This window comes from Chlorocebus sabaeus, chromosome 19 (assembly GCF_047675955.1).
Source record: "Chlorocebus sabaeus isolate Y175 chromosome 19, mChlSab1.0.hap1, whole genome shotgun sequence".
NCBI lineage: Eukaryota > Metazoa > Chordata > Mammalia > Primates > Cercopithecidae > Chlorocebus > Chlorocebus sabaeus.
The window spans coordinates 33,350,116-33,377,340 of NC_132922.1; the positions used below are offsets into that span (position 1 = coordinate 33,350,116).

The window sequence follows — 27,225 nt, forward strand, 5'->3', positions numbered from 1 at the left end:
GTGTGAAAGATTTAAGAACTAGCACACCGAGACAGGGCACTTATCATGAACGGAGCTTGCAGGACTGGCAGTTGCTGTGCTGAGTGCGTGACTGAATGGCGAAAATGTGAAGGTCAGGACATTACAGTACACTACTGCAGACCTTGTAAACACAATGCACTTAGGCTGCACTCAATTTATAAAAAGAAATGGAATTGTGCTACAATGTTATAATGGCTATGATGATAGGAAATTTTCAGCTTAATTATAATCTTATGGGACCACGGTGGTATATGTGGTTTGTCATTGACCAAAATGTGGTTGCTTGGGGCATTACTGTACATACTATGGAATGAGGAGAGTATGTTTAATTTTATCAGGTCTGGTGTTCAAAGATATCTGTATCAGAACGAATAGAGTAGCTTCCAGTTATTTCTTTCATTTTGGAAATGTTTAGAAGTTATCTTTTCCTTGAAGGTTTAGAAAATTTTACCTGTGAAAAAATCAATCCTTCTATGAAAACACTTCTTCCCTAATTACTGGTCTGCTAAGATTTTCTACTTCCCAATTTAGATTTTTCTTAATATACTATTCTTCTGGTTAATAGGACTTCATTGATGTTTTCGAACTTAAAAGCACTATCTATTTCTTCGAAAATATCAAATCCATTATTTCTTTCTGGTTTGCAATTCCATGGGTCTTGAAAATTGTATTTAAAGATTACCCTATTTAAGGGTTACCTTATTTTAATCTTTCTTCTTTTGAAAAGAATCAATGCTTGCAATTTTTAACCAAAATAATCAGTTTTTATGATTTAAGTTTTTTTCCCCTTACATCTTCTATCCCCCAAAACGTTAGGCTGAATATTGCAGTAAAAAAGCAGAAATGATAAAAGAAGGCTTAAGGTGATTGGGTATACTTGTAGATAATTTAATGTGCCATGACTGATGATATCAGTAAAGTCATATGCAAGGTCACGTAAAGTCACAAAAGTATCTCTTTACATCATTGTTACTTTAAGAAAATTAGATTATATATTTTCATTTCTAGAAAAATTGTTGCAGTGAATTGCCGATAACAAGAACGGAATGCAATTATAGTACATGAACTTAAGTATACTGATGGTGAAACGGAGGTTTTCTGGATCACCCAGGACCGCGGAAGTCTTGAAGCACTGTTTGTAAGTTCCCGTTATTAGAGAAAGGTAATTTCTAGGACTTTCCCTAAAGCATCAACCTGTAATTTCTAGGACTTTCCCTATAGCATCAACCTGCTTAAGGGTTAAACACATCACCAGATCCACGATAAATTAAATAATACATTTGACATGTTTGCCTCCCTGTAGGTACTGCAGTGATGATTTATAAATACTTTCTCTTTGTATTTCACTGGCCAGTGGTCAAATATTTCTGGTCCTCTATTAACATGTATTAATAATCAGAAATATTATCATTGATATGAAATAAACAAACTGAATAATTATCAACCAACCATCATAGAAAAGGCAAGACAGGCTAAACGCGGTGGCTCACACCTGTAATCACAGCACTTGGGAGGCCAAGGTGGGTGGATCACTTGAGGCCAGGAGTCAAGACCAGCCTGGCCAACATGGCGAAACCGCGTCTCCACTAAATATAAAAACATTAGCCGGGCATGGTGGTACACGCCTATAGTCCCAGCGACTTGGGAGGCTGAGGCATGAGAATTGCTTGAACCCAGGAGGTGGAAGCTGCAGTGAGCCAAGATTGTGTCACTGCACTCCAGCGTGAGTGACAGAGTGAGTCTCTATCTCAAAAAAAAAAAAAAAAAACAAAAAAACCCCAAAAAACAAGAAATGACATTAGGTACTGTGGGTGTTAAAAAGATGAGTAAGACACAGTCCCTGAGCTGAAGAAGCTTGAACTCACAAAGATATAAAATAAGCATAAAGAAATGTTAAGTGACAGAAGTCCTAAAGGCTGGGGGAAACAAGGACAGTTAGTTCATGGACACAGTGACATTTAAGTAAGGCTTTGAGAGAGTAGTATTCAAATGGGTAAGGAAGTAGAGGGGGGCCAGGTGTGGTGGCTCACACCTGTAATCCCAGCACGTTGGGAGGCTGAGGCAGGAAGAGTACCTCAGCCCAGGAGTTCAAGACCAGCCCAGGCAACATTGGGAAACCCTATGTACAGATAGAATGAAAAGATTAGCCAGGCGTGGTAGTGTGTGCCTGCAGTCCCAGCTACTCGAGAGGATCACTTCGGCCCGGGAGGTTGAGGCTACAGTGAGCTATGATCGCACCACTGTACTCCAGCTTGGGACATAGAGCAAGACCCTGTCTTAAAACAATAAAAGCTGGGCACAGTGGCTCATGCCTGTAATCCCAGCACTTTGGGAAGCCAAGACAGGAGGATGGATTGAGGTCAGGAGTTTGAGACAAGACTAGGCAGCAGAACAAGACCTTGTCTCTACAAAAAATAAAAAATAATTAGTTGGGTATGGAGGCACGAGTCTGTTTCCCCAGCTACTTAGGAGGCTGAGATGAGAGGATCACATGAGCCTGGGAAGTCGAGGCTGCAGTGAGCTGTGATTGCACCACTGCACTCCAGCCTAGGTGACAAAGTGAGAGAGCTTGTCCTTAAAAAAAAAAAAAAAAACCGTGCCGTGGCTCACATCTGTAATCCCAGCACTTTGGGAGGCTGAGGCAGTGGATCACCTGAGGTCAGGAGTTCTAGACCAGCCTGGTCAAAACGGTGAAACCCCGTCTCTACTAAAAATACAAAAATTAGCTGGCTGTGGTGGTGTGCGCCTATAATCCTAGCTACTCAGGAGGCTGAGGCAGGAGAATCGCTTGAACCTGGAAGGCAGAAGCTGCAGTGGACCGAGATTGTGCTACTGCACTCCAGCCTGGGAAAAAAAAAAGGAAAAAGAGGAGGAAGGATGTTTGAAAATGTCATGAAGTAGGCGCATATGGTTTATGAGACTACAGCTCGCCCTGAATTTGGTGAAGAGGACACAATCAGGTGGAGCCAGGCAAAGGGCTGGCAATGGAGCTACAAGGACAAAGACAAACCCATAAGATGTTCGAAAGCTGGTTCCAGACTGTGAAAAGCCACCGTCACTATTGGTGGGTGGTAGACACTGAGGACTTCCTGGGGGAAGGAGAACATGATACGACCCACAGTGAAGGCGAGGGGGTGGCATGGGGTGCCAGTCTAACACTGGAGTTCAGACAGGACGGAAGCCTGCACTATTTCCAGGACCAGTGGGAAGTATGGGGAAGGTCTCATGAATAATCCTGAAACAATGCAGCATCATGCCTAACACAGAGGAGGACTGAGCAGAGAGTGTGGCGCACCTTCTGGGCGATCATGTTGCAGATCTCAGGCAGGAAGTCCTCACTGAGGAGCTTGTAGAGCTGCCGTTCTCGAACGGAAGTCCTCTCACGAAAACTCTCAGTGACCTGTCTCCATTCTTCTTCTGTTTGGCACAGGAGCCACCAAGTACCTTGGCCCGGCCCTTGGGACCCTAGAAAATAAAGGAATGGATTAACTACAGGAGATCCTATGAGGACCTTTCCTTATTTAGTCTCAATTTTGTTTTCTACCCTGGGTCATGACTAAAATAAGGGAGTCAAAAAAGAGACCTATTATTCATTTATTTATTTATTTATTTATTTTATTTTTTATTTTTGAGACAGGGTCTGGCTCTATTGCCCAGGCTGGAGTGCAGTGGCACTCTCTCAGCTCACCGTAACCTCTGCCTCCTGGGCTCAAGCCATCTTCCCATCTCAGCAACCCCCAAGTACCTGAGACTACAGGTGTGTACCAGCACACCCAGCTAATCTTTTGCATTTTTAGTAAAGACAGGGTTTTGCCATGTTGCCCTGGCTGGTCTTTAATTCCTGAGCTCAAGGAGGTCTGCTTTGACCTCCCAAAGTGCTGGGATTATAGGTGTGAGCCACTGCACCTGGCCTACGTTTAAATTTCACTTATTTATTTATGTAGAGACAGAGTCCCGCTCTGTCACCTAGGCTGGAGTGCACGGTGACCATCTCAGCTTACTGCAGCCTCCATTTCCCAGATTCAAGTGATTCTCCTGCCTCAGCCTCCCGAGTAGTTGGTATTACAGATGCCTGCCACCACGCCCGGCCAATTTTTGCATTTTTAGTAGAGACGGGGTTTCACAATGTTGCCCAGGCTGGTCTTGAACTCCTGACCTCAGGTGATCGGCCCGCCTTGACCTCCCAAAGTGCTGGGATTACAGGCATGAGCCACCGCAACGGCCTCTTTTTCATTTTAAAGTTGACAATGTATACTTCTGGTTTTCTTGTTAAAGTCACTACTAACAACTAAAAAAAAAAAAAAAAAAAAAAGTAGTGTCTAAAGGCAATACAAATATAACTACTGTTATAACTACTGTGACTTTAACAAGATAGATATTCACAGCCTAGAAATGATTAAATATGTTGACAGAAATGGTTTTGAGTTTGAGTATTTGCAGAGTCTACCTTGCCTCAACTACACTGTGCAAACTGGTATGTGCCTCCCATTTTTATGCTATTTGGATGACAAAATTAAAATCTAGGCAGGAAACCAGTATGCTGCAAACCCATAAGGAAACCACTGTGTCAGGAAGTGCTGACATTTTTAAAAAGACCTCTCTGAGAAGCTGGTGATTCACTCCAATGGTGAGGAGTCTATTACACTGTCCCTAGTAAACAGAACACTAGTGAAAAGATCGAGTTTTGATCTTAATCCTCAGTCAGATGATGAGCTGGGCGTAGGATAAGGTGTGAGGAAGAGAACTGAAGAAGAGTATGGAGCGGAGGTCAAAGGCTATTGCAATCATCTTTACTTTGTATGACTCTAGAAAAAGACAGAGTCAACACTCTAGCATAAATGAATCATATTTACTTAATTCTTTCTCAACGCCAGTAAAGAACATTACCATGTCTTGTCTGTGGCTCAGATGCCAAGGAGTTTTCTTCCTGCTTTTCACTGAAACACAGGAAAAAGAGGTGTCAATTAAAACAAAGACAGGTCCAAAATTGTTCTGTGCCACACCAGGATGGTAGACCCAATTAATTCAACACAAAGAGAGTGTATGTGTGTGTTAAGGGGACAAGGCTTGGAGGCGGAGTGCTGAATAAATGAACACTAGGATGTAGGCATGCTGGTCTAGAAAGGAAGTACTGGCATACAGCTACCCTATGTTATGGCAACAGTATCAACGCGTAAGAAAACAGTAACTTTCATTTTTATTTTTACTTTTTTGAGACGGAGTCTTGCCCTGTCACCCAGGCTGGAGTGCAATGGCGTGATCTCAGCTCACTGCAACCTCCGCCTCCCGAGTTCAAATGATTCTCCTGCCTCAGCCTGCCGAGTAGCTGAGACTATAGGCACCCACCACCAGGCCCAGCTAATTTTTGCATTTTTTTGTTTGTTTGTTTTTGAGACAGAGTTTCGCTCTGTCACCCAGGCTGGAGTGCAGTGGCCGGATCTCAGCTCACTGCAAGCTCCGCCTCCTGGGTTTACGCCATTCTCCTGCCTCAGCCTCCCAAGTAGCTGGGACTACAGGCGCCTGCCACCTCGCCCGGCTAGTTTTTTGTATTTTTTAGTAGAGACGGGGTTTCACCGTGTTAGCCAGGATGGTCTTGATCTCCTGACCTCGTGATCCACCCGTCTCGGCCTCCCAAAGTCCTGGGATTACAGGGTTGAGCCACCACGCCCGGTCTGTTCTTGTTTTTTATTACTGCTCCAGTCAAGAGAGACAGATGCAATTGTTAATAATTAAATGCCAAGAAAAAAGAACTGAAGGGATTCCAATGTCCTCCTTGCTGATTTGGGGCCACGCTGAAGACAGGTGTATTTATTATAATTTATCCTTACCTAAGGTAGAGGGTTAAGAGCATGGGCTCCAAAGTGGGACTGCCTCTATTCAACCTGTGCCCCTTACAATGTGACCTCAGGAAAGTTAATTAACTTTCCCCAAAAGTGGAGCTATTAATAGTGCCTACCTCACAGGGATGTTGGAGATTACATTACAAAATGCAAAGTGTATAACGCAATAGCATGAAGTATCATTTTCTCTTGTCTCCCTGAAAAAGAAAGGAAACTTTTCTCTTGTTTTCAAGTTTCTGAGAGAATGACAATGTTCTCAGTTGGCATTATCCAATAAACCACGTGACTGCTGAGCATTTCAAATGTGGCTAGCGTGAAAGAGAAACTCAATTTTAAATTTAATGAAAAAATATTTAAATACTGGCTTACATACACAGCTCTCAAGGAAAAAAAAATCACCAGTAGAGGGTAGTACAAGTCCATGGATGCTTGTTAAAATGAGGCTACAGTCCCAACTCTAAGTGACTGTGATTCTTGATACTTACGGGGAAATGGAGACAGGTATCACTAAGCTTTCTGAATACCAGAGGACATGTGAAATCCTAACCAAACCCGGAAACAGGTGTTGCATACACAAAACATAAGTAATTACAGGACATTTGTCACGGAAACGGGTAAGGAAGAAATAGGCAGCTGCAATCTGAGGCTGAACTTCTGGAAAGTTAAGTGGATGCTGACTGAGTTAAAATCAGGTTCTGGCCGGGCGCGGTGGCTCAAGCCTGTAATCCCAGCACTTTGGGAGGCCGAGACGGGCGGATCACTAGGTCAGGAGATCGAGACCATCCTGACTAACACGGTGACACCCCGTCTCTACTAAAAAATACAAAAAACTAGCTGGGCGAGGTGGCGGGCGCCTGTAGTCCCAGTTACTACGGAGGCTGAGGCAGGAGAATGGCGTAAACCCGGGAGGCGGAGCTTGCAGTGAGCTGAGATCCGGCCACTGCACCCCAGCCTGGGCGACAGAGCCAGACTCCGTCTCAAAAAAAAAAAAATCAGGTTCTGAGTGATCTATACTCTTAATCTGATTTCCTAGAAATATTTCTTAGTGGTTAAAAAGCAACACGGTGAAATCCAGCCTAACTCAAGCATTTAGATTAAGTAGCAAGGGAAGAAGCCACTTGTCCTGAGTTATCAGAATTTTTAAGAATACAGCCTCACTTTAATAGGCTTAGTGATAGAGTTGATCCTTAAGTAAGAAGTGTATTTACACAGTATAGGTCAGATTGTGAAAACTCCTATAGCAAGATTCACATGGTGAAATTTCCTAGAAGATAATGACACATATAAGAAAATCCCCCAAGTATCTTTTTCTTTGTTAAAATTAAATATAAAATTGAAGAACGAAAAAAATGGTCTTCTTCAATATAATCCTCATTAAGCACACATCCATCGTCTAGTAAGAGGACTCGCTTGCAGAGGGCAGGTGACTTGCCAGATGTCATGCACTAAGGACTTTCTGATTCTGTACTGCACACGTAGTAATCTCATAAGCACTCAGTTTCAGGTTCCCATAATAATGTGCTTCCCATGGCACAGGCAAAATAAAGAAAAAGGAATAAATGAATTAAGGTCCCTTCTGCCACGGTCTATGACCACAACTAACAAGATTTTCTTACCTCAACAGAATCTCCTCCTGCAGTTTCTTCCGTTTTGGGGGTCTTCCTCTTCTTTTTCCCGTTTTTCCAGGAATACTTGAGACATTTTTTTGTCCTTCACTTTCCCTAATAAATAATATTAAATAGAAACATTCTGGTATAGAATTGGCATGCCACATATGATTTTAAAACAGTATTTCTGGCCATGAGATGACCAAAAAGGATTAAATGTAGCAGTGAAAGGAAAAGGGAAGAGTAACTTCCAGTCTTCCATTATTAGACTGTGGATCTGAGGAAAACTAACATTTTGCAATACTAAACTGTGCTTAAGATCTGACACCTTCCGAAGAGTAAGCATGCTCCAAGAAAGCCTAAATAAGAGGTTAGCATCGTTTTGGGATGCTATGGAAATGCGGCCTCTTCCTTACTTAGTAAAGCTTATGTTTCAGGCATCATGCTAAGTTCCTTCTGTTCTTACACTGATGGATACTAAGGTTCATAAACTACATCATTAATTCTAGTAGAAAAAAGGAGATCAAAGGAGATCTTAAGGACCGACGACGCAAGATGAAAACTGCTACTGCACTGAAATGATTGCACTGTTGAGAAGAAACCTGCTATATTAAAATAGCCTGTGCTCGTAAGAAGAGTGGCATTTCTCAGAAACCTCCTATCAAGAACTTCAGATCAAAAAAGTATCTTTAACCCCTCTGGTAGCAGACAATTAATTCCGTTTTGTTTTTACATGCAGTATCTCCTTACTATCTTTTTGCAGGCATGCTTAGAGAGAATTCCTTCATTAGGGAAAAAAAAATTGTGCTGTAGAATTCTGATGCATTTAATCTTAATGACATTTTAATACAGTAGCTATCATGCCCTGACATTAAAGAACATACCTGCTCAAAGACAGTTCTCCATTGGATTTTCCTTGTACTGGGTCCTCTTTGTACATTCGTGTTCCATAGAAATACCAGTAGAGTGCTCCAGAATTGTCTTCACCCAATGGCTCCACACGGAGACTGTCTGCATCCAGACCCTAGGCAGAACAAGAAAAAGGGGTTTGGGGAAACGGGGGACAAAATGCACCAGGAAAAAACGAAAATGCGGCTTCTAAATTTACACGCAGGCATACCTCAAATCTAAAAATGCCCAAGTATCACTGGGCGCGGTGACTCATGCCTGTAATCCCAGCACTTTGGGAGGCTGAGGAGGGCGAATCACGAGGTCAGGAGTTCCAGACCAGCTCGGCCAACATGGTGAAACCCCGCCTCTACTAAAAATACAAAAAATTAGCTGGGCGTAGTGGCGGGCGACTATAGTCCCAGCTACTTGGGAAGCTGAGGCAGAAGAATCGCTTGAACCTGGGAGGTGGAGGTTGCAGTGAGCTGAGATCATGCCACCGCATATCGGCCTCCACGACAGAGCCAGACTCCGTCTCAAAAAAAAAAAAAAAAAAAGTAAAATAAAAATGCCCAAGTACCTTATGTAATTTTCAATCGGCCTAAGAAACAAGGATACAATGGAAAGGTGGTACCTACTTTGAGGAACAAGAGATGGAAATATTAAAATGCTCCCTATCCCCACCATTGTTCCCTTTTCACAAAAAGGAGAATCCAACAGCAATCCTGATGGACAGTTTACAGATTTGGCTGGGACCGGTTGTTGTTTTATGTGAGCACACACAAAAAGAAAGACAGGTACAACCGGGTGGATCAGGCAAGGGGCAAGCTTTGCCCCATGGGATCCTGTGTGGCAGCTCCAGCATAACCTCCCATGACCTCTCACTCCAGCTGAGCTCCAGCGACAGGGCTCCCAATTTACCTCGGGGGCTGACCTGTACTGGCCTTCCCACTGCTACTGAAGTCCCTGAGTCCTTGGCAAAGACTGTGCTAAATTACACAATGATTTTTTTATAATGTGTCCATGCACAGAGCTCAACTGAGAAGTCATTACCACATTTAATCACTGATGATAGAACAGGATTAGAAACTGACTTCCCTACGAGTGAAAGCAGTAACCCACACCCTCCCCTGGAGGACATACTTCTTTTTTTTGTTTTGTTTTTAAAGATGGAGTCTTGCTCTGTTGCCCAGGCTGGAGAGCAGTGGGATCTCCATCCACTGCAAGCTCCGCCTCCCAGGTTCACGCCATTCTCCTGCCTCAGCCTCCCGAGTAGCTGGGACTACAGGTGCCCGCCACCACGCCCAGCTAATTTTTTGTATTTTTAGTAGAGACAGGGTTTCACCATGTTAGCCAGGATGGTCTCGATCTCCTGACCTTGTGATCTGCCCACCTTGGCCTCCCAAAGTGCTGGGATTACAGGCGTGAGCCACAGCGTCCGGGCCCCTCTAGGATATACTTCTAAAACAGATAACTGCACCAAGGGGGAGGAGAGAGATGGCCGTAGCTTCCTTCTTCAACACATTTTTTGTAACGTGGATGTATGTAGAGGATAAACTTCACTAGCATATATGGTTTCAGGTTCTTGGAGATTTCAGTAAATATTTCAATTATATTTAATCAAGTTTACACCTTGAAAAATAAAATTCCGTGGCTAATTTAGTTGCAGGTTTGGCTGATGACAGAACAAACACGGTTCTCCTGTGGTACCTACTGCAGATGGGAACTCAGTGCACGTAAAAGAAGATGAAACCAGACTAGGAATTAGAGCAGAATCATGTGCTTCCATAGGGATGCACATCCTGCATCTCCTTGGCTACAGCAATCGTGGTTTTCTATACAGTGTTACTGGCAATGAATAGTACCAAGACTAGTACCACAAGCCAAACTCCGGCGGATATCTTTGGGTTTTACATTCTGACTGCATTTCTGATGGCTGGCTTTTCATAGCTGTAGGGAAAGGATCGCCAGTGAAGCATACCTTTAGAAGATCGAAGACATCGTCTGCATCCAGCCGGTAATCACAGAGGCGGTGGAGGATCTCCACCCGTGTGCGAAGAGGCAGGTCCTGGAAACTGGCTTCCCTCAGAGGGTTGGGCTTCCCTTCCTCGAGCTCCCAGCGGTAGTTGATGATGTCCTCTAGGTAGCTGTGGAATGTCTGAGGCCTAGACCAGGGCCCCAAACACAAAAAATACGTTAATATAACATATAGGATGGTTGGGAGAAGGAGAGAGACAGAGAACTCATGATCTGACAGCTGACAGGTTTTTGTTTGTTTGTTTGTTTGCTTATACAGACAGGGTCTCGCTCTGTCATCCAGGCTGGAGCACAGTGGCACGATCTCAGTTCACTGCAGTTCTCCTGGGCTCAAAAGATTCTCCCACCTCAACCTCCCAGGTACCTGGGACCACAGGCATGCACCACCACACCCAGTTAATCTTTGTAGTTTTTGTAGAGACAGGGGTCTCCCTGTGTTGCCCAGGCTGTTCTTAAACTCCCAGGCTCAAACGATGCGCCCGCGTGGCTTCCCAACACGCTGGGATTACAGGTGTGAGGTAACACACGTGGCCCAGCTGACAAATTTTACACAGAAAGCAGAAATGAAAAACAGTAATAGGAAGTCCCTCATGAAGGTTCACCCTACTTACATGGATATTGTGTTTTGTCAACTATCAAGGAAGATAAATACATAAAGAGGGTTTTTCACAGAACAAGGTTGACTTTAAAGCCCAAATAGCACATTCTGGTGGAACGGGAAAAAGCATAATCAAATGTGTAGGCTATGAAGCTGAGGCTAAAGTCTCACCCTCTACGTGTACAACTGAAGACAGTACAAAGTTGGGTTTATGACATAGGTGGCAAGAAAAAAAAAAAAAGAAACTCGTAGTTGGCCTAACCTAATTTATATTTCAGGTTAAGATAAAAAGGTGGAAACTCCTCCAGAATACAAACGGCTGCACAGATATGCAACTATAATTTTATATTCTATTATACATGAACTTTAAGTCATGCTATAAAACACTGCATTCTAAATTCTTTTTTCTTTGATTCTGTTTCTTTTTTTTTTTTTTTTTAAGATGGAGTCTCCCTCTGTCGCCCAGGCTGGGGTGCAGTGGCGCGATCTCAGCTCACTGCAAGTTCCGCCTCCTGGGTTCACGCCATTCTCCTGCCTCAGCCTCCCCAGTAGCTGGGACTACAGGCGCCCGCCACCACGCCTGGCTTATTTCTTTCTGTATTTTTAGTAGAGACGGGGTTTCACCATGTTAGCCAGGATGGACTCGATCTCCTGACCTTGTGATCTGCCTGCCTTGGCCTCCCAACTGCTGGGATTACAGGTGTGAGCCACCGCGCCCCGCCTTTCTTTGACTTTTCATAGAGATGGGGTCTCACCATGTTGCCCAGGCTGGTCTTGAACTCCAGGGTTCAAGTAATCCTCCCATGTCTGTATATTAAAATTTGAAGATAGTTTTTCTACAGAGAACATTTAAGACACCTAGATGGCAATTTAAATTTTTTCTTTGGTAGAGTCTGGCAATCCTATAATCGCATTAAATATATTTTTTCCCATGTGAGGTCTCACTATATTGTCCAGGCTGGACTCAAACTCCTGAGCTCAAGCAATCCTCCCACCTTGGTCTCCGGAGCATCTGGACTACAAGTGCATCTTACCACATCCAGGTGTAAATGCCTTTTTTTTTTTTTTTTTTTTTTGATACGGAGTCTTGCTCTGTCGCCCAGGCTGGAGTGCAGTGGCATGATCTCAGCTCACTATGAGCTCCACCTCCCAGGTTCACGCCATTCTCCTGCCTCAGCCTCCCAAGTAGCTGGGACTACAGGCGCCCGCCACCACACCCAGCTAATTTTTTGTATTTTTAGTAGAGATGGGGTTTCACTGTTAGCCAGGATGGTCTCGATCTCCTGACCTCATGATCTGCCTGCCTCGGCCGCCCAAACTGCTGGGATTACAGGATTTTGGCCACGCCTGGCTTTTTTTTTTTTTTTTTCCCAATGGAGTTTTGCTTTTATAGCCCAGGCTGGAGTGCAATGGCGTGATCTTGGCTCACTACAACCTCTGCCTCCCGGCTGCAAGTGATTCTCCTGCCTCAGCCTCCCAAGTAACGGGGATTACAGGTGCCCACCACCATGCCCGGCTAATTTTTGTATTTTTAGTAGAGACAGGGTTTTACCATGTTGGCCAGGCTAGTCTTGAACTCCTGACCTCAGGTGATCCGCTTGCCTCAGCCTCCCAGAGTGCTGGGATTACAGGTACGAGCCACCGCACCCAGCCATGTATTTTGATTAGTACCTAAATGTGCCTTGCAGTAATAACATTAGATGGTTATTTTACATCTCAACTATTAAGAATCAAGATCTAAATTACCTCATGCTTGATGTGAATTTTTTTTCTTATTAATAAGCAAAGAGGCCTAAAGAAGTTATTGATATCATTTTAAAATTAGGCATATACCATGTTGACTTATAATCTATGATGGTTATATTTGCAGCAAAGTGAAAGGAAATATTTGTGGAAAACATTAAGAAGGCTTAGGCAAATAAGAAATGAAACAGTTTGCTTTTTCAAAGAGGGAAGAAACATCTTTCCCCTACTATTATTATCTCACTGGGGAAAATGTGAGTATGGCAGCTTTATCAAAATGCAGCATAATAGTTCTAGCAATCAGGGCTCTCACAGATTTCACTGGACTGCAGCATTCACATTCAGCACACAAGCACTGGCCAATAACAAGTGCTTGAACCTTGCAGGGTTTGGACTGGCCGCCCCTCTCCATTGTTTGTGAAGTTGCTGTCATCCCTTCCGGAGTGAGGAGCCGGGCAAAGAGTGGTTCAAACTCGCATTAAAATAGAGACAGCACTGTAATGGTGAATTTGAAAATGAAAAAGTTTGGCCGGGTGTGGTGGCTCACACCTGTAATCCCAGCACTTCGCGAGGCCAACATGGAGAAACCCATCTCTACCAAAAATACAAAATTAGCTGGTTGTGGTGGCACATGACTGTAATCCCAGGTACTTGGGAGGCTGAGGCAGGAGAATAGCTTGTACTCGGGAGGAGGAGGTTGCAGTGAGCTGACTGCACCACTGCACTCCAGCCTGGCTGACAGAGCAAGACTCTGTCTCAAAAATAACATAACATAACATAACATAACATAACATAACATAACATAACATAACATAACATGAAAAAGAGAACAGTGGCACTGTGCTGCTAAAAACTAATGTGTACATATTTTTAAGCTTCTCAAGTTTAGATTACCTGGAACATTCATTCACTCACTCATCCATTCATCTCAGTGCAATTCCCTCTTAATGACTTAGTAACTCTCATCATTCTGAAATTATCTTGAACTATAATAGAACATTTCATTTAAATATAGTAATGCAAAGATCAAACCAAATGGAATTTCTCAGAACAACAAGGTCTGTTTTATTTCTTGTCTAGGAAAAGTTCCAAATACTATTAAGTGACCCATTTTCGCATTCATTTTCCACCCTACAAAACAGCAGTGAAGACCACTGGCTATTATTCAGCCTCCTGTGAGGGAAGAGATGAGACTGGCTCTTAATTACCTCTTTTCTTTTCCCCCTATGCACGAGAGAGTAAGAGACAGTGAAAATAAGAAGGAGTCAACAACCTTTCCAAACCCTTAAAGTTAGCCATTTCTTAGAGGGCCAGCAGAGAATTTCTCAGCTTGCTCCAGACAGAACGTGCTTCTGCTGCTGAGACCAAGGATGGCACGACCTGATTCAAGTGTTCCAGCATAAGCCTCTGCCGGCTGGAACTGGCAGAATTCCTCACTGTGTAGCACCACACATTTTTAATATCTGTACCCTGTTTAGGGAGATCACAAGAAGAAGGCCCTTAAGTTGTTTGAGGCACGTGTTAGGGACATGAAAGGGCAGTCACGGTCTCTCTCCAGGGGAGCAATAAGGGTATGGCACCAGGCTTCCCAGAATGGAGGTAAGATGAAAAATCAAACTGCGTTCTCCTACTTGCTACAATTTTTGAAGCAAATGAAATACATGTACACACAGGCCACATATGACATGCATACTGGATTGAGATAAATATTCTGGTTCTAGTAGTAAAGCAGCAAGTAGAAGATTCTGTACGAATACTTGATAAAGCATTTCTTCCCGAAGCTTATAAGACCAGGCCAAGGCCAGGCGCAGTGGCTCACGCCTGTAATCCTAGCACTTTGGGAGGCCAAGATGGGCAGATCACGAGGTCAGGAGATCGAAACCATCCTGGTTAACATGGTAAAACCCCATCTCTACTAAAAAAAAAAAAAAAAAAAAAAAAAAAAAAAAAAAAAAAAAAAAAAAAAATTAGCCGGGTGTGGTGGCAGGTGCCTGTAGTCCCAGCTACTTGGGAGGCTGAGGCAGGAAAATGGCATGAACCCGGGAGGCAGAGCTTGCAGTGAGTGAAGATCGAGCCACTGCACTCCAGCCTGGGCAACAGAGCCAGACTCTGTCTCAAAAAAAAAAAAAAAAAAGAAAAAGAAAAAAAGAAACAAAGGGAAGGTAGATGAACACATCAACTGATGCGTTCATCACCAGGGCAAAATAATTAAAATAACAGTTCTTCTTCCCTAGGGCTGTAGAATAGCTACTATATTCAACATACTAAGAGCCGACGTAAGTTAAAATCATGGCTATTTCAAATTAAAGGAAAATACGGTTAAGTCAAAATCTATGCAAAACATTATCTTTGCCTAGAGAAACATGTATATAATATACATTCTTACATGTGTTTATGAATGTTTATGTTGGGTAACCAAGAAAGTGAATAAACCCCACATTTATCTTTAAAATGATAAAGGCTATTTTTTTTAATGGAACCTAAATACTGTACAGATGAAGTGAGAAGTCTCAAGTATCATGTATAAGGCATGAAGAGGTACAATAAAAATTCTGACTAGCTCTGGATAATTTAAGGATATATATTGTTCGCTCTACAACTGCTAAACACACACACACACACACACGTGAATAAGAAGCCAAGAGTGGAAATAAAGTGATACACTTAAAAAAAATTCATGTGCCTAAAAGAAAGCACTGAAGGACCAACAAAGGAACAAAAACCAGAAAGCAGCAGAGAAGTTTCTCAACCTATGTGGGAAATGCACGTCAAAACCACAATGAGGTACCACCTCATGTCCACTATAATGGTGGACGTCAAGAAACATAGAGTGACAAGTGCTGACCAGGATGCAGAGACATGGAGTCCTCACACACGGCTGGTGGGAAGGCTAAGCGGTGCAGCTGCTGCAGAAGTTTCGCCAAGTTGCACTGAACTACCAACCGGTCCAGCCACTCCAACTCCTAGACGTACACCCCAGAGAAAGGAAAACACACATCTACACAAAAACCTGCACACAAATGTTCAAAGCGGCAGAATTCATAAGAGCCAAAAGGTAAAACCTGCATACATGTCCATGAACTGAAGAAAAAAGTGTGTACCACACAATGAAGTAGTATTTGACCATAAAAAGGAATGAAGTACTGGTTCATGCTACAACATGGTTAAAACTTCAAAAATAACTCTAAGTGAAAAAAGCCACATAAAAAGGACACTTCCCGTATGGCTCCAGTCACAAGATGGGCCTACAACACTGAAACCTGTGAGGCCAGTGAGGAGAACAGTGATGCTGGCAACTGGCGTGGGGAGAAACAGGGAATGATTGCTAATGGGTACAAAGTGCCTGCTGTAGGGTAATGGAAGTATTCTGCAATTAGATAGTGGTGATGGTTGCACCATTTTGTGAATACATAAAAACCAATGAATTGTACACTTTAGAAAAACATAAGGGAGGCCCGGCGTGGTGGCTCATGACTGTAATCTCAGCACTTTGGGAGGCTGAGGAGGACAGATCACGACGTCAGGAGTTTGAGACCAGCCTGGTCAATATGGTGAAACCCCGTCTTTACTACGAATACAAAAAAAAAATTGGCCAGGCATAGTGGCAGTCACCTGTAATCCCAGCTACTCGGGAGGCTAAGGCAGGAGAATAGCTTGAACCTGGGAGGTGGAGGTTGCAGTGAGCTGAGATCATACCATTGCACTCCAGTCTGGGCAACAGAGCGAGACACCATCTTAATAAATAGATAGATAAATAAATAAATAGATTAAAAGGACAGAAAATGAGCTTACCAGGCAGAGTGAGCATGAGAAAGCTGAGGATTAACATGAGACAAAGCAGATGTGGAGACAGAGTGTCACATAAGAAGAAATAGAACAACTTCCCAGGACGACATAACGAAGCTACTGCTACACATCCAGTAACAGGACACCACAACCCTGAGACAAAATGGGCACAACTAACGGGAGAAACAGATCCACAATCAGAGAGATTTTAACACTGGCTTCTCATTACCAGACCAAACACACACATACACAAACAGTAAGGAATGGATCTCAACAGTATTACCAACATACTACATCACTAATTTAAATAATACACTTTCGGCTCACTGAAGAAATAAAGGAGAACATGTTTTAAACAATAATATAAACATCAAAATTCACAGGATGCAGCCAACCATGGGTTAGAAGGAAACTGAAAAGTTTTTTTTAGGGTAAATTTATAGCTTTAAATGCCTGTTATGTGAAAAAAAGGCTCAAAAACAATACTCTAAAGAAGCGCCCCCCCCCCAAAAAAAAGAAGAGCAAGCTAAAGCCAAAGTAAATAGAAGAAATAAAAAAGAGAAATCAATAAAATAAAAAAGAAGCAAAGAGTAAAGAAAATTAATAATATAAAACAGTTCCTTAGTAAACATTTAAAAAGTTGATAACGCCTGTAATTTCAGCACTTTGGGAGGCTGAGGCTGGAGGGCAACTTGAGGCCATGAGTTCAAGACTAGTCTGGGCAACATATCAAGACCTGTCTCTACAAAAAGTTTGCTTTAAATAAGCAGGGTGTGGTGCCACATACCTATAGTCCCAGCTACTAAGGAGGCTGAAGCTGCAGGATTGTTTGAGCCCAGGAGGTCAAGGCTGCAGTGAGCTATCATCATAGCGCTGCACTCCAGCCTGGGTGACAGAGTAGGAACCGTGTCTCAAAAAAGTCAATAAATAAATAAAATAAACATCTCTAATTTAAAAGAAGTAAAACACTTGGCCAAATACTTCACCAAGAAAGACATATACAAATGTATGGTAAACACGTGAATAACCACTCCACATTACTAGTCATTGGGGAAATGGAAATTAAACCCACAATGAGCTGCCACTTTAAACACAATAGGATTAGTAAAATTAAAAACAGCAGATGTTGGTAAAGACAGGAAGCAACTAGGCCTGGTGAGGGGGCTCACGCCTGTAATCCCAGTACTTTGGGAGGCTGAGGCGGGTGGATCACCTGAGGTCAGGAGTTCAAGACCAGCTTGATTAACATGGTGAAACCCGTCTCTACTAAATACAGTAAATTAGCTGGCGCACGCCTGTAATCCCAGCTACTTGGAAGGCTGAGGCAGGAGAATCACTTGAGGCGGAGGTTGCAGTGAGCAGAGATAGCACCACTGCACTCCAGCCTGGGCAACAAGAGCAAAACTCTATCTCAAAAATAAATACATAAAAATTAAAAAAGATATGAAGCAACGGGACTCTTCGGATATTGCCAGTGGAAATGTAAATGTTGCCAAGTATTTGGAAAATAATTTCACAGTTTAAGTCAAACATACTTTTACTATGTGACCTCCCCAGCAATTCCCAGGAGAAATGAAAGTAAGTGCACACAACCATTTGTATGCAAATGTTCACAGCAGCTTCATTCATAATAGCCTCAAACTGGAAGCAACCTAAGTGCTCACCACAAGAACAGATTAAACAAATTGTGATATATTTTTCACTAGATACAATTTAGTCCCCCACTCCCCTCAAAGGAATAAACCACAGATACAAACAACGGCATGGGTAAGTATCATGCACACATTATGTTAATGAAAGAAGCTGGTGAGAGTTCATTTCACACTGCGTGATCCCATTCATACAGTTCTAGAACAGGTTAGGCTCCAACTATCGCGATAAAAATGACGTCAGTGGTTGCCAGGTGTACAGTGTAGGTATAGGGAAGACTGACTACAAAGAAACTTTCTGGGAAGACAGAAATGTCTATTTCCTTCATAGGAGACTATGTGGTGTACTCACTTGTCACAAAACACTGGCCTATTTTAATAAAGACATGATGAACGGACTTAACAGAAGTATTGCGATTTCCAAAAAGATGACAGATATTTCTGTAAAGAGAACCCCAAACACTAAATGTTTACTTATAAGTGACCTAAACTAGGGAATCTATTATGCAACACTAGATCCATAATTAAAAATTAAATGAGGCCAGGCGCAGTGGCTCACACCTGTAATCCCAGCACAGACCGAGGTGAGCGGATCACTTGAGGTCAGGAGTTTGAGATCAGCCTGGCCAACACGGTGAAACCCGGTGTCTACTAAAAAATACAAAAATTCGCGAGGCGTGTTGATGTCCACCTTAATCCCAGCTACCTGTAAGTAGAGGCAGAGGCAGAAGAATCATTTGAACCCAGGAGGTGCGGGTTGCAGTGAGTCGAGATCAAGCCATTGCACTCAAACCTGGGAGACAAGAGCAAGACTTCTCTTTTTTTTTTTTTTTTTTGAGACGGAGTCTCGGTCTGCCGCCCAGGCTGGAGTACAGTGGCCGGATCTCAGCTCACTGCAAGGTCCGCCTCCCGGGTTCCCGCCATTCTCCTGTCTCAGCCTCCCGAGTAGCTGGGACTACAGGCGCCCGCCGCCTCGCCCGGCTAGTTTTTTGTATTTTTAGTAGAGACGGGGTTTCACCGTGTTAGCCAGGATGGTCTCGATCTCCTGACCTCGTGATCCGCCCGTCTCGGCCTCCCAAAGTGCTGGGATTACAGGCTTGAGCCACCGCGCCCGGCCTAAGACTTCTCTTAAAAAAAAAAAAAAAGAAAGAAAAACTGAATATACAATGTTGATGAATTATAGTTTAAGAATGTAAGCCACAGGACAGTGGGGGAAGACCATACTGAAGCACAAATCAGTTTGCGTTCTATAAGGAGCACTCTACTAAAGACGTACTGACGGAAGGAAAAACATTTTAGCAGTAAGTATCATTGAAAATAGATTTAGAAACTTAGAAACCTTTAGAAACATAGAGACCTATAGACTTAGAAACTTAGAAACCTTTAGACTTTTAGACTTAGAAACTTATAGACTTAGAAACTTAGAAGCTTAGAAACTTATAGACTTAGAAACTTAGAGACTTAGAAACTTAGAAGCTTAGAAAAGCCACACCAGGTGGCCATCTAAAAGCACCCACCCAGTGACCAGGTGGCCATCTAAAAGCACCCACCCAATGACCAGGTGGCCATCTAAAGCACCCGCCCAATGACCAGGTGGCCATCTAAAGCACCCGCCCAATGACCAGGTGGCCATTTAAAGCACCCGCCCGATGTCCATGTGGCTATCTAAAACACCCACCCAAATTCCTGGAACTCAAACAGAAGAACAAGTCCAGGAAATACCCTGCGCGGGTTCAAACCAGGTTCAAACCAACCAATCAGAGTAAGACACCTTGCTCAGGCCATAACCTGCTCCAATCATCTTGCGCCTCAAGCTTTGTGAATTTTTGTGGTTTTTGCCTTTATAAACTGTCTGTACTAGGCATTCGGGGTCCTGTGGCCAACTTCGGACATAGGACCCTAGCGCGCTAGCAATAAATCTCTCCGCTGTGACTTCCGTGTCGAGTGGTCTCTCGCGATGACCCCTGCCCAGAAAGGAATCTAAAAACTAGGTTCCTACAATTATCATGAGTATTTAATGAAAAATATTTTTACGCTGCTTAAACCATAAGCTCAAAACACAGTTTGATTCAATTGCAGCTTTACTTTGACAGCGAAGAGCAAACCAGAAGTTTCTATTTTCCACCCAGCGCTCACTTTGCCAGGCTGCTTCCCAATGGAAAACAATGGTGCTGAAAGAGCCACTAAATTCCTATTTTTTATTGACACAGGACCATAAAACTCACTGACCAGATGTGCAATTCCACGGATAATATAGAAGAAAAAGTATGTAGTGTTGCAAAGAATATGTTAGTATCAAATCAAAACTCTGCTTAAGTTTTACATTGAAAGAGAAAGGCAAAGATTGGTCAGAAATGAAGAATCCAGTTTTCACCATTGAGCTAAAAACCAGAATGTGAGCAATGCCTTAGATGAGTGACCTTCCAGCGAAGTCCTGGACCAGCAGCGTGCAGCATCAGCACCACCCAGAACTTGCACAGAATGCAAATTCTCAGGCCCCACCCAAGCCTATGGAATTAAATGCGGGTGCGGCCCAGTGATTTGTGTTTTAACCACCCTTGGGTGATTGTGCTGTAAGGTTGGACAATCACCACCTTCCAGGTTACCTTGTGCTTATTCGTACCTTCTGTCTTCTTCCTGCTTACCAGGTCTAATAACTTTCCTGAATTGCGACAAGCTTTCTCTTGATCTTCTTTCTACGTTTTCCACATATATGTATCCTTATTTGGTTCTCCTTGCCTTACACTTAAAAGAATACGTCATTGGTGTGTATGCTTCTGTGACTCGCATTATTTGCCTAACATACTTTCTTACGGCCTAGTTTTTCCTGGGAGAATGCACAGCTGTGGTAAGGCCTGCCCTCAGCTCCTCAGAGCCACCCGCGTTCCCAAGCCACGTGGGCTTTCCCAGCGGCTGCTGCTTCATCCAAGCCGCAAGGGGCGTCTCCAGAGTGTGACAGTGAACACGAGCATGTGACTGACATGCCCCCAGTGCCGTGTCACATACGGGAACACCGGGCTCCCAGCATCATGGGGTCCTCCTCGGAGTCCAGCTGCCATGCCCCACACCCAGTAAAATACCACTTTATTTTGGCAACAAAATGAACAAATTCCTGAAAATCATTTGAATTGAGACTTTATTCTCAGTGTCTCTCAGGCTTATACCAGTTTTGTTTTGCCTTCGTTTCCTCAGGTAAACAAATAAACTGTACTCGATGATGAGGTTCCTTTTATGTCTAAGTTGTTGACTATGAACTGCAGATGGATCTAGGATTTAAAAGCCCTTTCAGATGGGCACGGTGGTGCCTGCCTGTCATCCCAGCTACTCAGGAGGCTGAGGTGAGAGGATGGCTTGAGCCCAGGATTTGGAGGCTGCAGTCAGCTATGACTGCGCCACAGCACTCAAGACCGCGCGAAAGAGTGAGATCTCGTCTTCAAAACAAAAACAAAACAAACAAAACCCACGTTTTAAAGCAGAGGTCCACAGAAATATCTGATTTCTACTGCAATGTACAGATACTGCAGGTATTTCCTAATAGCACTTAGGCTCACTGACACCTGAAGACAGTCATTTTGGGAAATTAGCTCTGCTGTTAGATGAATAAAACACTAACTATATCAAAAATTTCATTCTTCAATACTTTATTTTTTTTTCTTTTTTTGAGACAGGGTCTCACTCTGCTACCCAGGATGGAGTGCAGTGGCACGATCTCCACTGCAACCTCCGCCTCCTGGGTTCAATCGATTCTCCTGCCTCAGCCTCCCGAGTACCTGGGACTATAGGTGTGTGCCACTGTACCCCACTAATTTTTGTATAATACTTTTTGTAGAGCCGGGGTTTCACCATGTTGCCCAGGCTGGTCTCGAACTCCTGAGCTCACGTGAGCGGCCTGCCTCAGCCTCCCAAAAGTGTTGAGACTACAGGCGTGAGCCACCATGCCCAGCCAATACTCTACTATTTTTCAGTATAATTGGGTTTGGGTGTAATCTTATTTTATGACTTCAAAACATTATTTTTAGATGGGGTTCACAGGCTTCCTTAGTGTGCCAAAGAGTTAAAAATCCTGTGTTCAAGGAAAACCACTTTACTTACCACTTTTCTTCTATATTTCTCATTTACAGCATGGGGCTGCAGTTAGGAGCTGGAGGTCTAGGAGACAGATCTGTACCGTCTCAATTACCGGCTGTGTAACCTTGGGCAAATTTATTTAACCTCTCTGTGCCTCAAATTCCTCATCCTTGACGGAAGGATGGGAGAGAACGTTCTATGAGAGGGCTGTCGCAAAGATTGAGTGTTCTTGAGAAGCAGTTGGCAGCGTCCAGGACACAGAACATGCTGGCTAGTATCATTTCCATGAGTAGACAGTGTTAACCTGTCCTCTAAGTGCAAAAACCTCAGGTTGGAAGAGTACAGTTGAAAGGAAATGTGGCCTCCGTATTTCAGTTTTAAAGATTAGATTGAGTCAGTGGACCTGGAATAGTAACTAGCTTCCTAAATACAGGAGTTGGAAAATTATAGCCCGAGGGCCACATCTGGCCTGATGTCCTTTTTTGTTGAGACACACTTTGATTTTGTCGCAGAGGCTGGAGTGTCGTGGTGTGATCTCAGCTCACTGCAACCTCCGCCTTCTGGGTTCAAGCAATTCTCATGCCTCAGTCTACCGAGCAGCTGAGACTACAGGTGCGTGCCAATACACCCGGCTAATTTTTGAAGTTTTAGTAGAGACGTGGTCTCGAACTCCTGACCTCAAGTGATCTGCCCACCTCGGCCTCCCAAAGTGCTGGGATTACAGGCGTGAGACGTTGCACCAGACCCCCTTTAAAAACAAAACAAACAAACAAAAAAGAGCCTATAATTATGCTTTTTATATTTTTTTAATGGTTGGGGAAAAAACAAACAAACAAACAGAAAAACAGTCTTTCCTGGCAGGTGAAAATGATATAAAAGCCAAACCTCAGTGGTTAGAAAGTTCTAATAAAACACAGTCACTATTGGTTTTTCTGTATCGCCTACGGCTGCTTTCATAGTGACAGAGCTGGGTAGCTGCAACACAGAGCCTAAAATACGACGTGGGTGTGCGCCTGGACTACTAGTTACTCAGGAGGCTGAGGCAGGAGGACTGCTTGAATCTAGACGTTCGAGGCTGCAGTGAGTTACGACTGGCCCAGTGCACTCCAGCCTGGGGGACAGACTGAGACTCTGCTGGGAGTGAGGGCCTACAATAGTCACGCATTGCTTAACAGAAGGGATATGTTCTGAGAAATGCATGGTTAGGTGATTTTGTTGCTGTGGAAACATCATAGTGTATTGACATACACCTAGATGGTACAGCCTACCACACCTAGAATATATGGCACAGCCCACTGCTCCTAGGTTACACCCCGATACTGCAGCTGACTGTACTGAATACGGTAAGCCACAGTAACGGAATGTTAAGGATTTGTGGATCCAGACACATCTAAACACAGAAAAGGTACAGCAAGGACATGGTATAAAAGATTTTTAAAATGGTACACCTGTATAAAGCACGTGTCATGAGTGCAGCCTGCGGAACTAAACCTGCTCTGGGTGAATCAGTAACTGAGTAGTAAATGAATGTGAAGGCTTGGCACACGACTGCACTTCATTGTAAACTTTCTAAATGCTGTAAACTTAGGCTATACTGTTTGTTTTAAAAAATCCTTTTCTTCAATAATACCTTTAGCTTACTATGACATTTAAAAATTTCAAACCTTTAACTTTTTTTTTTTTTTTTTTTTTTGGAGACAGAGTCTCGCTCTGTCACCCAGGCTGGAGTGCAGTGGCCAGATCTCAGCTCACTACAAGCTCTGCCTCCCGGGTTCACGCCATTTTCCTGCCTCAGCCTCCTGAGTAGCTGGGACTACAGGTGCCCGCCACCTCGCCCGGCTAGTTTTTTGTATTTTTTAGTAAAGACGGGGTTTCACTGTGTTAGCCAGGATGGTCTCGATCTCCTGACCTCGTGATCCGCCCGTCTCGGCCTCCCACAGTGCTGGGATTACAGGCGTGAGCCACCACACCTGGCTAACTTTTAACTTTTTGATTCTTTTGTAATAACAGCTTAAACATTTTTCAAAGCTATATAAAAATATTTTTTTTTCCCTGCTCTATAGCCCCAGCTAGAGTGCAGTAAGGACCCTAGCTCACTGCAGCCTCCAACTCCCGATCTTCCCACCTCAGCCTACCTAGTAGCTTAGACTCCAGGCATGCACCACCATGTCCAGCTAATTATTTTATTTTTATTTTTTAGTAGAGACGGGGTCTTGTTATATTGCCCAGCTAATTCATTTTTATTTTTTAGTAGAGATGGAGTCTTGCTATGTTGCCCAGGCTGGTCTTGACCTCCTGGCCTCAAAACGTCCTCTCACCTTATCCTCCCAGAGTGCTGGGATTACAGGCATGAGTCACTGTGTGGCAGCCTTCTTTATATCCTTATTCTATAAGCTGTTTTCTATCATTGAAATTTTGTATTTTTTACATTTGATCTTTTTTGTTCAAAATGAAGACAAAAACACACACATCAGCCTAGGCCTACACAGGGTCAGGATCATCAATGTTACTGTCTTCCACCTCCACATCTTGTCCCACTGGAACGTCTTCAGGGCAGTAACATGCATGGTGCTGTCATCTCCTATAACAATGCCTTCTTCTGGAATCTCTTCTGAAGGACCTGCCCGAGGCTGTTGTGTATTATAGACAAAACAGCTAGGCCAGGCTTGGTGGCTCACACGTGTAATCTCAGCACTTTGGGAGGCTGAGGCAGGCAGATCACTTGTGGTCAGGAGTTCAAAACCATCCTGGCCAACATGGTGAAACCTTATCTCTACCCCAAAATAAAGAAATTAGATGGGCCTGGTAGTATACACCTGGAGTCCCAGCTACTTGTGAGGCTGAAGTGGGAGGATCGTTTGAACCCAGGAGGTGGAGGTTGCAGGGAGTCAAGGCCACACCACTACATTCCAGCCTGGGTGGCAGAGTGAGACCCCGTCTTAAAAAAACTAAACGAAACTAGAAGGAATACACTCTACAATGATGATTAAAAGTACGGCATAGTAAATACAGAAACCAGTAAGAGTTGTTTACTGTCAAGTATGACGTAGTGTACATGACTGTATGTGCTACGTCTTTATGTGACTGGTAATACACTAGGTTTGTTTACACCAGCATCACAACCATGTGAGTAATGCATGTGCAACCATGTTACAAAAGCAACGACATCTCTAGGGGACAAAAATATTCATTTCTGGCCGGGCGCGGTGGCTCAAGCCTGTAATCCCAGCACTTTGGGAGGCCGAGACGGGCGGATCACGAGGTCAGGAGATCGAGACCATCCTGACTAACGTGGTGAAACCCCGTCTCTACCAAAAAAACACAAAAAACTAGCCGGGCGAGGTGGTGGGCGCCTATAGTCCCAGCTACTCGGGAGGCCGAGGCAGGAGAATGGCGTAAACCCGGGAGGCGGAGCTTGCAGTGAGCTGAGATCCGGCCACTGCACTTCAGCCTGGGTGACAGAGCGAGACTCCGTCTCAAAAAAAAAAAAAAAAAAAAAAAAAAAATTCATTTCTATCACAACCTCGTGTGACCACTGTTGTGTATGAGGTCTCTAGGGGACAAAAATATTAATTTCTATCACAACCTCGTGTGACCACTGTTGTATATGAGGTCTGCCACTGAACAAAATAACATTACGTGATGAATGCCTGTATTGATTATCTGGCCCTTTACAGAAAACATTTGCTGGCCCCTGTTTTAAAACATGCAAACCACAATGGAAAAGGATACGGGAAGTTGCCTGAGTCAAAATCTGTTTTCTGCTGAGCCTTTGGAGGAACTAGGCATAGTGTTTCTATACATGATGATTACTCTCATTAATCATTTCATTTAATCCTCATAATAACCTAACTGAATACTGTCATTAATTCCATTTTATAGATGAGGCAAATTATGCACAAAGACATTAAGTTTCTTTTTTTTTTTTTTTTTTTTTTTTTGAGATGGAGTCTCTCTCTGTCGCCCAGGCTGGAGTGCAATGGAGCAATCTCAGCTCACTGTAACCTCCATCTCCCGGCTTGAAGCAATCCTCCCACCTCAGCCTCCTGAGTGGCTGGGACTATAGGTGTGCACCACCACACCTGACTAATCTTTGTATTTTTAGTAGAGACGGGGTTTTACCATGTTGACCAGACTGCTCTCGAACTCCTGACCTCAAGTGAATTGTCAGTCTCGGCCTCCCAAAGTGCTGGGACTACAGGTGTGAGCCACTGCGCCCAGCTGAAATTAAGCAACTTTTTTAGTGGCATATAACAGCTTAGTCTTGGAGGCATAACAGGTAAACATTTACTGATCCAAATTTCTCTTTCTTTAGAATGAGATCAAAGTAGAACTGCAGGCGAGAATGAGTGTCCGTTCACAGTAGCTGCGTGTGGGAGCTCACTGGCTGGACAGCGTAACTATCACTTTAGGCAATTCCCTTCAGGGAAAAAAGTCAAATAGACTGTAGTGTTCTTTCCTGTCCGGGTTCTCCGTTACACAGGTGTGTTCAGTTTGTGAAAATTCATTGAGCTGTAGAACTAGGAAATGAGCACTTTTCTGTGTTTTTGTGTGTGTGTGTGTGTGTGTGTGCATATTATACATGAGTAATAAGTTGCAAGATGACTGCTGTCACCTGATACCTTGATCATAGCCCTGTAAACCGTCTTGAGCTAAACACACCCAGTCGTGGTTTGCCTAGGTTCCTGACCCATAGAAATTGTAAGATTACAAATTTTTGTAGTTTTAAGTTGCTAAGTTTTAGGATAATTTGTTACTTAACGGGGTAACTAATACACCCTGAAGTAGACACGAATATTAACACTGAAAAGAGAGACAGATAATAATCCTAGAAAGTCCAAAGAATATTAACTTAAGAAAAAAACCCAAGGTCAATAAACTGTGCAAATTAAAGACAGATATAGGGATACAGTATTCTACTATTTAATAAATACTTGTAGGGGCAAGGCACAGTGGCTCACACCTGTAATTCCAGCACTTTGAGAGGC

At 43.5% G+C, this 27,225-nt stretch overlaps 1 protein-coding gene across 4 annotated transcripts in view; it reads right to left on the reverse strand.

The window, feature by feature from the left end:
* CECR2 (CECR2 histone acetyl-lysine reader) overlaps positions 1-27,225 on the reverse strand; it is a 203,971-nt gene that overhangs the window by 52,652 nt on the left and 124,094 nt on the right. For all 4 annotated transcript variants that reach the window (XM_073007087.1, XM_073007090.1, XM_073007088.1 and 1 more), the window contains exons 3-7: positions 10,338-10,521; positions 8,353-8,492; positions 7,478-7,582; positions 4,909-4,958; positions 3,317-3,486 (exon numbers count right to left, since the gene is read on the reverse strand). In XM_073007087.1, coding sequence (XP_072863188.1) covers positions 3,317-3,486; positions 4,909-4,958; positions 7,478-7,582; positions 8,353-8,492; positions 10,338-10,521 — 649 coding nt within the window. The remainder of the gene's footprint in view (positions 1-3,316; positions 3,487-4,908; positions 4,959-7,477; positions 7,583-8,352; positions 8,493-10,337; positions 10,522-27,225) is intronic.